This window comes from Agelaius tricolor, unplaced genomic scaffold, assembly GCF_023055355.1.
Source record: "Agelaius tricolor isolate 1412-34295 unplaced genomic scaffold, bAgeTri1.0.p SCAF_5, whole genome shotgun sequence".
NCBI classification, from domain to species: Eukaryota; Metazoa; Chordata; class Aves; order Passeriformes; family Icteridae; genus Agelaius; species Agelaius tricolor.
Window position 1 is genome coordinate 50,789,158 of NW_027269265.1, and position 10,654 is coordinate 50,799,811.

Below are 10,654 nucleotides of genomic sequence, written 5' to 3' on the forward strand. Positions count from 1 at the left end.
TGAATGACTTCCACGGTAAGCATTTCCCCGTTCTAGAGATTATTCCTGCCTCCGGCATCCTCTTGCGCTGCTGCCCTGGGAATACAGAGCGCTTGTGCGGTTTAGGAACTCCGGGCCCTCCCCCCTTCCTGCTGCCGCGGGACCCCAACCCTTCCCTCCGGAATAAATTTTTAATAGCTGGACATCTGCTGAGCTCGGGTTTGGCTGTATCTTGTTCTATCCATCTAATAAAGGGGAAAAGATTACTCGGGAACATACTTCAGTTGTTACTTAATAAACCTACAGCGGTTCATACGGCTTCCAAAAGTTCTTTATTTACGCAGCTCTTAGCAATATTCTTCACGAAGTTTTACAATCCTGCCTTTTTATCGCTAAAATCCCGGCCGCTGCCATTCCTCGCTGAACAAATACAGAACAATGGGGAGCCTTGGCGTGGTTTAGCCCTCTATAAAAATTAACGCGGTTTTGCCAAAATGAGAGGAAATGTCTGCGTGTGGTTCTGTTCCGCGGGGGGAGTGAAGGGAGCTGTGTGGGGAGTCCCCCATTGCCGTAGGAAGTTATTGGGGAGCGCCCCTCGAGCACAGGCTGCGGGAGTATTTACTGCGAGCTCCGGGACACCCGAAAGCTGCTCAGCTCGTCTAATAAAACGCTTATACATCCTGTTCCCACGCAAAAACGGTGAGGAGAGGAAGTCGTTTCCGAACCAAATAAACTTCTTTATTCATCAGAAAGCCTAAAAATAACAAAACAAATTAGGTAACTTAAATCGCCGTTCCAGGAGCCGCCTCGCCCTCAGAGGCAGCGCGCAGGCGCGGCCCATCGATGATTCGGGGCGCGACTGGCGCTGCCTGCCCGCTCCCATCCCGGAGCGCTCGCTGCCCGCGCTGCCCGGAGCCTCCCGGAGCCGCCGTCGCCGCCGGCAAGCAGGACCATGGTGAGGGGCGCCGGGGCGGGACGGGGCTCACGGCCCGGGACACGGCACCCCCGCCGCCTGCCCAGCCTGCCCAGCCGGCGCGGGGCAGCCGCGAGAGCGGGCGGCGGGGAGCGGGCCCGTGAGTAAGCAGTTCCCGGGCCACGCGGGGCCGCGGGCGGGACTGGGCCTCGCTGCCGGCGTGAAAACGAATGGGAGCGGGGAACGGGCCCTGCTTCGGGGCTGGGACAAGAGTTCCGAGGCCCTGTGAGGATCCACGTAGATATCTCTGCAGGGGTCTGGAGCATCTCTGCTGTGAGGAGACTGCGGGAGCTGGGCCTGTTCAGTCTGGGAGAGAAGGCTCAGAGGGGATTCATTAATCCGTACAAAGCTATCAAAGGGGGCTAGGAGCATGGTGCCAGACCCTTTACAGCGGTGCCCAGGCACAGGATGAGGAGCAATGGCTATAAACTAAAACAAAAGAAGTTCCACCTCAATAGAAGGAAAACCTTCTTTACCCTGAGGGTGGCAGAGCACAGGAAGGGCTGCCCAGGGAAGCCATGGAGTCTTCCTCTCTGGAGACATTCAATCCCACCTGAATGTGTTCCTGTGTCACTGCTCCTGTGACCCTGTCTTGGCAGGGGGGTTGGACTGGAAGATTTCTAGAGATCTCTCCCACCTCACAGTTTGACAGAAGGGATTTAACAAAGTAAGAACTTGGTCATAGAAAGGGTGGTCATTGGAATGGGCTGCCCAGGGAGGTGGTGGAGTCACCATCCCTGGAGGTGTTCAGGGAGGCTGGATGTGGCACTCAGTGCCATGGTCTAGTTAACAGGATGGTGTTCAGTCACAGATTGGACTTGATATATTAGAAATCTTTCCAACCTTATTGATTCTGTGGTACTGGGATTCTGTGGAAACAAGCAGGGTTTCCTCCAGGAGCACTCTGTTAGCTTATTAAGGATACTAATGGGTTTTATTTTGTTCATTCCAGTTTCGCAACCAGTATGACAATGATGTCACGGTTTGGAGCCCGCAGGTAAAACCTTTATACACTTGCTCACTGGGGTTTTAAGTTGCTTTTTGGGTTTTCTCCACCTCACAGCAGTGGTATTACAGTCACAAAGGTTGTGCTCAGGTGCCTGAAGCTTCCTGCAGGCTGCTCCCATCTCCCTTTGTAGGCTGTAGGTGTCCAGAAAGCCCTCACTCAGCACATCCCTGTCTGCTGGTAGATGAACCTGAGTGCTGCTTACCTGGGCCTTGTCCCCTCCAGTTGCTTAAGGCAGTTGCTTTCTAAATGTACCTGTGAGGTACAAAAGAGATGCTGTCATCTTTGGGTGGTTGGACAGGATGATCTTTTAAAGGTCCCTTCCAACCCAAACCACTCCATGACTCTATGATTCATTCACAGAGCTACAGTAAGTTGGTAAGTGAGGTGTACACAAAGCATGAAACAGTTGCAGTCTCCCCGAAGTTAGGCCATTGCTGGATCTTTGTCTCTTCTGTCCACTAGATAATATGGGAAAGGAACTATTTAGTTTATAATTGGGAGGTGCAAGTGAGATTTGCATTTGAATTTGAAATTTTACTACCTCTGAATCAGTTTCACACTCAGTATTGTTACTGAAAACACACAAACTGTGTGTTCTGAAACTTTCATAGCTTGTGTTGAAAGTAAATATTCTGGAATTTTAAAAGCCACTGTCAACTGAGGTACTTAATATTGCCTCTTTTCTCACTATGGGTATTTTAAGACAGGATACTTAGAGAAAACCAGAGCCTTGGAAGAAAACTCGTTTATATATTCAGCAAAACTAGAGATGTATTTAAAATGCAAGTAGCAAGTTGTATTAGTATAAAGCTAATGTATCATTAGTTTGTGGGTTTGTATTGCTACTGAAATTCTTCATCATGTACTACTATTGCATGTGAGATGCAGTGCAACAGAGAGTGTTCTATCCTTTCCATTCTCCGTGAAGACAACTTTGAATATTTCCTTTTTTTGCAGTCAATACCATGATACATGTAGGTGCCTTTGAGCTGTTTTAATCCTTCTTAATGATTGTGTTTCTCTGGCAGGTTCTGTATGATAAACTTTAATTTTTTTTTGTCTTATCTGTTACTTTAAAAGTTACTTTTAATACTGTAACATTCTCTTGAGACTTTTAGCAGATACTGCAGAATATCAACAGCACAAATTTCTATGTTTTTCTTAAATTGCCTTGGAAATATTAATAGTGTTGGGTTTTTTCTGAAAAAAATACATTTAAAATTGCTACTGTGCTGCAATTGCTGCTCCATCCATTCTTGCAGGTGAGGCAGTGATAAGATGCCATGCTATTTTTGGCACTGTTAATGCAGGAGCAAATCATGCTTTATTGGGAAGTATTTTCAAATATGTTAGATGTTTTCAAATAGTAAAGAAAAGGAAGTAGGTGATTTAAAAATTTGTGGTAGTTTCACATTTTTACAGTCTTGCATGTTGTTCCTGACAGCTGACAGATTCATGTTGGACAGGTTACTGCAATTCAGTGCTGCTCTTGGGCAGGAAATATCCTATGTTATTGAAATTCCAGTTACAGCAGGGGATGCAATTGGACATTAGGGTCTCTCTAGTAGACTTAAATAAAAACCTTATGCCAAAAATCCCCAACAACCTATGGAAAGGTGTTATCCTGTAGATGATCCCTTGCACATTCACCATAACAGCTACTGTGTTCCACTCTCTCCCAGCTGATGGGATGCAGCTCCATGGTGTCCATGCTCCCAGGATAGGAATGCCCATGTTGGCTGTCTGACATGGGCTGGAGTGCTGGAAATGGGAAAACCCTCAGTGCTTCTGTTACATGGACATTAAAGCTCCTGGCCACCTCTGCAGAGCTTGTAAGGACTTAATTTTCTTTGAGACCTCTACTCCTGTTTCAGTCTTGGCTGCAGATGGCCAATAACTTGTTCAGAAGTTACTGGGGAATGGCTGGTGAGACACAACAATTGTGTAAGACTCATTTCTGCAGCAAAGCCGATTAAAAGTTAAGTGTCCAACTTCAGCTGGAAGTTCTGTCTGTCTTTGAATCACGTGCTGATTTAACCTGTCATGCAGTGAGTGTCCCCATTGGGGTGGGGAATCAAAGGTCTGAGAATGCAAAATTGCAAACTGATTCAGAGGATTGATTAGAGAGTGATTGACAACCTTTGGCTTGGTTTTGCAGGGCCGAATTCATCAGATAGAATATGCCATGGAAGCGGTGAAACAAGGCTCAGCTACTGTGGGGCTGAAGTCAAAAACACACGCTGTCCTGGTGGCTCTCAAGGTAACCTCTGAACTCTGGTCTCAGTGGGGACAGTAATGTTCAATGGAAAACTTTTGGTTTGGCAAATTAGTTTTGTGCAGTCTGTACTTAGACATGAAATGTAAATGCAATTGCAGATTCCCTTTGCTTGAGGACTGAAATACTTCCAGTACCTATGCAAAGCAGATCTTCACAAAATGGTGAAGGAAATTAGCAGAAGATTGTTTTCCTTTAACAGATATGTTCCTCTTTTTTTTTTGTTTTCATTTGTTATTAAGCAGTAAATCTCTTCCTTTCTTTTCCCAAAACTTGGGTGAGTGTCTGTTCTTTCTTTTGTTCTGAGAGAACTGAAGTGGAATTAGGTTTTTCTTGTCTCCTGCTGCAAGTTTATAAATTTACTTTTTTTTTTATTGTTTCATGAACATATTCAGTTCTTGCTGTAAATGTTAGCAGATTTCTCCACAATGCTTGGCAGACTGTTCAGTTTGCTACATAGCTTTCTCCTTTTATGCATAGAGAGCACAGTCTGAGCTGGCAGCTCATCAGAAAAAAATCCTGTACGTTGACAACCATATTGGTATCTCCATTGCTGGACTCACTGCCGATGCAAGACTCTTGTGGTGAGTATCCTGCTTGTTGACATACACAATGCTGCAATAATGAGGGAAAGTTCATTCAGACTATTGCAAATGACATTTTCTGCTTTGCTAAGGATTAGTCTTGAGTTGCTGCTTAATGTTGTATTATGCCAAAGACCTCAGCATGAAATTCTGGCAAGTTTTTAACTAGTTGGCAGAAATCTCATTTGTTTGGCCTAAAATTTTGCTCTTTGGTTTTGTTACAAGTAAAACAGTCCTGTCTGGTTTCCTCAGCGTGATTGGGTTTCCAAACAGTCTGAGAAACTCCATCATTTCTTTTCCTCTGGCAGCTGCCTCTGTGTACACACATTTGAGAAAGTTATTAAACACATACAATGCTGTTTGTGTGGGCTTCAGGGGGGCTTGCTTTTAGCAACATTGATCAGAAGGGGTGGGAAGGATTTCTGAAATAAGTTTTAATTGCTGCAATGTCACAAAGCAATGTTACCATTTAACCTTGCCATTTCTCCAGAGGATCCATCTGTTGCCTGCGTGAACTTCTACTTTCTCTGCATTTGTATGGTTGAAATACCCAGTTTATGCTTTATCAAACCTGTGGTCAACTTTCTCAATAACAATGATAGGTCATGTAGAAATGAAATCATGGAAAGCCTCTGACCCTTTTTCTCAATGAGCAGAGCTGAAACAAAAATGCTTACCTTAACAAAGCCTTGAGAAAAAACCTCATTGTGTCTTTGATCTATGCACTGATTTGAATTCTTAATTTTTTTTTTTCTATTTTTGCTCCCTAGCAATTTCATGCGTCAAGAGTGTTTGGATTCTAGATTTGTGTTTGATAGACCTCTTCCAGTTTCTCGCCTAGTGTCACTAATTGGAAGCAGTATCCTTTTTTTATACACTTGATGAAATGATTTTCATCTATCACAGCTTAAAAGTTGAAAAAGTTTATTGGACAATTCTTCTTTGTTCACACTGCTTGCATATACTTTTGGAGAACATCCCATAAAGATGCATTTTGGTCCATCTCTGCTTGGTTTAGGAGAACTCTTGGATAATTATCATATAATTTGAGATTGTTTCCTTAGCTTTCTTAAGAAACCCAGATTCCAACCCAGCGCTACGGCAGGAGGCCCTATGGAGTGGGACTGCTTATCGCAGGCTATGATGTGAGTAAGCTGCTCTGGCTGCTACTGATCTGCAGGAAAATGTGCTCAGGAAAACTTTCTGCAACAAATAGATGTTGAGAGGGAAAGATGGAAGAGGCAGACTCGAAATTCTCTAAATAAGGAAATAATTTTCTGTATTGTACCCTAAAACATAACTCAGAAGTGTTAATTAATAGCTAATCCCACCTACACTTACTGAGTATTTTAAGGTGCAAAGATGATATTTGTTTATATAAATATTTTGCAATTGATTTTGGATGCTTACAAACTATTATTTTTTAAACTTTCAGTAAGAAAATGGATGTGGAAATCACCACTGGCCTCTCTCTCACTTGTTTAGCAACATTTTGCTTAATGCAGCACACAAAGAATCTCTGTCCTCAAGATTGTTGACGTGATGATGGTTGGAGGAAATTATGATATTGCCTGAAATTTTGGATAGTGTGGTCTAGTTACAGCAAGTTTTTACTTTTTTGTAGATAAGACAGAATGTGTGTAAAATACATGCTGCAAGCCATGAAGTAGGGAGCATACTTAAGCACAGTGCTATTTGTAAAACAGAGAAAAACACTTTTTTGTGCCAGCCATCGTGTCCATTTAGAAGCTGCAGATGAGCAAAGTGGGAAAAAAAGATGTTTTGGTTTTTTTTTTTTAATTGTTGTGGTTTTTTAAACAACAGTGTTGAAGGAATTGCATAAGAACAGTGATCTGATCAGCAATATAAAATATGTTTCTGTGTGCACATGTAGGTGTGATGTACCATGAAGCAAAACTCTTTAGAAAATTTCATGCTCCAGCAGCAGAGTTGGTGTGAATTTATGTATTTGTGTAACATTCTCTGGGGGTTTTCTTCTTTCTTTGTAGGATATGGGTCCTCACATCTTCCAGACTTGTCCCTCTGCAAACTATTTTGACTGCAAAGCAATGTCCATTGGTGCTCGTTCACAGTCAGCACGAACTTACTTGGAGAGGCACATGACTGAGTTCACTGACTGTGAGTAATGGAACTCTCTCTGCCCACTGGTGTTCATCAGTTCTGCAGTTTGTCTCCTGCTGCCTCTCCATCCTTTTGCATTGAGTGAGATGAAGATAAATTTTGTGAGCCAAGTTTGGCATAACTGTAAATCTGCACGAAGACAAAATTTCAGGGAATATGGTTGAGATTTTCGTGTGGATGTTTATTGCATCTAATGGAAAGAAAAGCTGTGAAAAACATGAAAAGCCTCTGCTCTTTTTAACCCAGGGAAAGTGTTTCCCTAGCAGAGCAGGGTTAGTATGTCAGGGCAAGTATTCAGGTGCTGCATTTAAAGTGGTGAATTTATTTTTGTATGGGATGATGATGAGGAACCACTGAATACCTGCTTGGGGGAAAAAAACTTGAATCAAGGCATGGGTCAAAAATGGGTGCACTTGACCTCAAATCTAGGGGAAGGCTGGTTTCTCAAGAAAAACTTTTATAACCAGCTCTGCTCACAAAGGAGAGGAAGTCTAGGAGTCAAGTTGACCTAAGCTGATTTTGGAGTTGTCAGCTAGGATTAGGAAGAAGGGGAATGAGTGTTTAGAGGTAATACCATATAGTTTGTGAATGTCTTTCTGACTCCATTTTAAGGTAATCTAAATGAGCTAGTTAAACACGGACTGCGAGCCCTGAGAGAGACTCTTCCTGCTGAACAGGATCTGACCACCAAGGTAAGGACCAGGTCTCCTTTGCCATTGTTACTTGGAAGTAACTGACAAAATTCTTGTGAAGTATGGCTGGCACTGAAACTTGGAAGCTGAATACTGGTAGATAATATCTTCATTTCATGTCACCAGTTTATCTACTGTTCTGTGTTCATCTCAGATTTAAGTTTCTTCACAAAAACAATGCTTTCACTAAATAAGGTGTTGTTTCCCTGGTGGCTTCACTCTTTCTTAAGCTTTGATCAGTGTTTAAGATGCATTACCTGCAGCTGTAGAATCCCAGCTTTGCATTGTAAGCACAGTCAGTAATTCACCTGGGCAGTGGGTGAAGGTAATGCACCAACAGTTTATAGAGCATCCAGCATCACAAAGCTGCACAAACTTTTGACAATTAATTGAGGACCTGTTGAAGAAGAAAATTCTAAGGATATCCAATTATCTACCATTTTCTATGTTTTTTTAGTCTTAGCTCACCATGTTTTTTAGAAGTCTTAAAATACTGAAAATCAAAATGAAATTAAAATAGGGAGTTTTAAGAAATTGTGTGTGTTGTTAGACAGGATTCAAAATGAAAGAAATTGAAACCCTTGAATGGCTTTACTTAGAAGATTTTTGAATCTGATAGCTTTTATAAGTGAAAGCTGTAAAGCCAAAGTTAATTGCAAGAGAATGCTTCTCACTGCTTCCAACTCTTTGCTTGACAGAATGTTTCAATTGGAATTGTGGGCAAAGACATGGAGTTTACCATCTATGATGATGATGATGTAGCACCATTCCTAGAAGGTCTTGAGGAGAGACCACAGAGAAAGGTGAGTGGTTCAGATATGAATAAATAGGCTTAGTTGAAAGACAATAATTAGATATGATTACTATGTTTAACATAAATTTAATAAATCTACTACTGTAGCAGAGTTTTAGGAAGGTGATTTTTAAAATATGTAGTTATTATATGAACACTCCATAATCTGAACTGGTAACTCAGCTGCTTATTAAATCAATTTATGCTGGATTTATGCCAGGCTATTCCAATATCATCTTCTTTCCTCATCTCTGATCAAGTATGAGTTTTCACTGTTTTGCAGCAGAAGTGGTTACATATGTTTCTCATGGCCTTAGCAAGACACCTCTGTAGTCTCCTAATTACCAACTGTGCTTAATTTGGATAACAGTAATTTGTGAGCTATTGCCTGACACAAGCTGCATTTACCACTCATGGTCCTCCAGTGGGGATAAAGCTGATTTGTCAAGTGGTGTCTTCTGCCTTCCTAAAATGTTTCTTTTCCCTCTCTCTAAGCCGGTTCCGCCTGTTGAAGAAGCCGTGGAGAAAGCAGAGGAGCCCATGGAGCACTAGTTGGTGGATGAGTTCCTCTGTTAATGTAAAATTATCCAGGAACATTTATCCATTTGCTGGTAACTTTATCCTCACCTATATATATGTTTTATGACGCTACATTCTGAGGATTGCTCGTAAGGAAAGGAACCAACCAACCCACCTACCCTTAAAAGATAGGGGGACATATCTGGGTGTAACTTGGACAAGAAGGGTATAATCATTTTCTAAATAGTACATGATACTGTTTTATAAAGAAAAGATACTGTTTTAACTCATAAGGACAAGTGGAAATAAATAACTTTCTTCTCGGAGTCTGCTGTGAGTTTGGTTCTTTTTCAGTCTGAAAAAAAGCTATTCACAAATAGCAGTGTCATATCAAGGTGCCATTCTGTGTCTGACCATTTGTTAGAGTGTTTGTTTACCATGTAGAACTGAGAGGATCTTAAAATGCCTATGAAACCAGAAAATAGTCATGGAGCATTTCCCTGTGTCAGTTTGTCCCAGCTGAAAAGGCATGCGTGGTTGTGAGGCTGAAGAAGCATGAAGCTGACAACCAATTGTGGTCAGGCTTTTTGGGGGGATTTACTCAACCCCAGCTCTTTTACAATGTCAGTGTTTCTTCAGAGCCATCAGCCAGCCTTGGGGCAGAAAAGAGCTTTTAGCTCACTGAGGGCTGAGTTGGAGTAACAAAAAACCACCACAAGTTCCCATTAGAGGTCTCCTGAGCTGAGCTATGGAATCTGCATTGCTGCTGAACCAACAGGTTCTGCAGGGCTTTGTCCCTTCAGCTTGGTCTGCACCTGGTGCTCTTTGGATTTAAGCTGAATGCCACCAAATCTGGGACTAATAGTGACTTCCTCAGGGTCATCTGCCAGGGAAGCCCAGGGAATTGGTGCTTCCTGGGTGGGATGCTGTACTTTAGGCAAGAATGAGTTCAGTCTTTTCTATGTTGGATCATTCTAATGTAATTATTCTCCCCAATGATTGCATTGAAAATTACAAGGAACAACCTTCTGGGGCAGGCCCACATAGGACCTGATAGCCTGCTCAGTGTACTTAAAAAAAAAAGGCCTGGAACGTGCAGATTAACTAATAAATAGTAATAAATTATTAAACAAAAAATAACAAATCACAGTGCTGTTTTGAACAGCCTTTAAATACTGACTTGAATCCATACCAATAGTTCAGTCTGAAAATAGCAAAGCAGCAGTGCCAGGGCTGTGTATTTGGTTTTTAAGCACTAGAAAAAGCTGCTTTTATTTTTCCTTTTATTTTTATGTTTATTTCCTCCCTTATTTATTTCCCCCTTTACTCATTTTTGCCCTTCTTACTCATTTTCATTTTCCCCTTAATTAATTTTTCACCATTATTTATGTTTTCCCCTTCATTTATTTTACCCGTTGTTTTTTTCCTTCCCCTTGCTTCCCCCTCCTTGTTTTTCCACCTCCCACTGTTTTTTTCTCTCCCTTTGTTTCTCCCCCCACGTTGTTTTTTCTCTCTCCCATTTTCCCTCCCTTTGCTTTTCCCTTATTTATTTATGCACCCTCTTCTTTATTCATTTCCCATAATCTGTTTTCCAGCTCCTTACTAATTTCCCCCAATTGCTTTTTTTTCCCCACACGTTGTTTTTTTCCCTTTACCATTTCCTAACCCCCTTTTATTGTCTTTTTTTG

The 10,654-nt window shown here is 41.9% G+C and overlaps 1 protein-coding gene across 1 annotated transcript; it reads left to right on the top strand.

Annotated features, from left to right (window-relative positions):
* The first annotated feature begins 803 nt into the window (after window positions 1–803).
* On the top strand, window positions 804–9,292 carry PSMA1 (proteasome 20S subunit alpha 1). Its single transcript, XM_071427906.1, has 10 exons — window positions 804–934; window positions 1,905–1,949; window positions 4,120–4,221; window positions 4,717–4,820; window positions 5,591–5,679; window positions 5,895–5,965; window positions 6,830–6,959; window positions 7,575–7,654; window positions 8,353–8,457; window positions 8,943–9,292. Exons 1-10 carry the CDS (start codon window positions 932–934, stop codon window positions 8,997–8,999), a joined length of 786 nt encoding a protein of 261 aa, XP_071284007.1. The 5' UTR covers window positions 804–931; the 3' UTR covers window positions 9,000–9,292.
* Window positions 9,293–10,654: the final 1,362 nt, after the last annotated feature.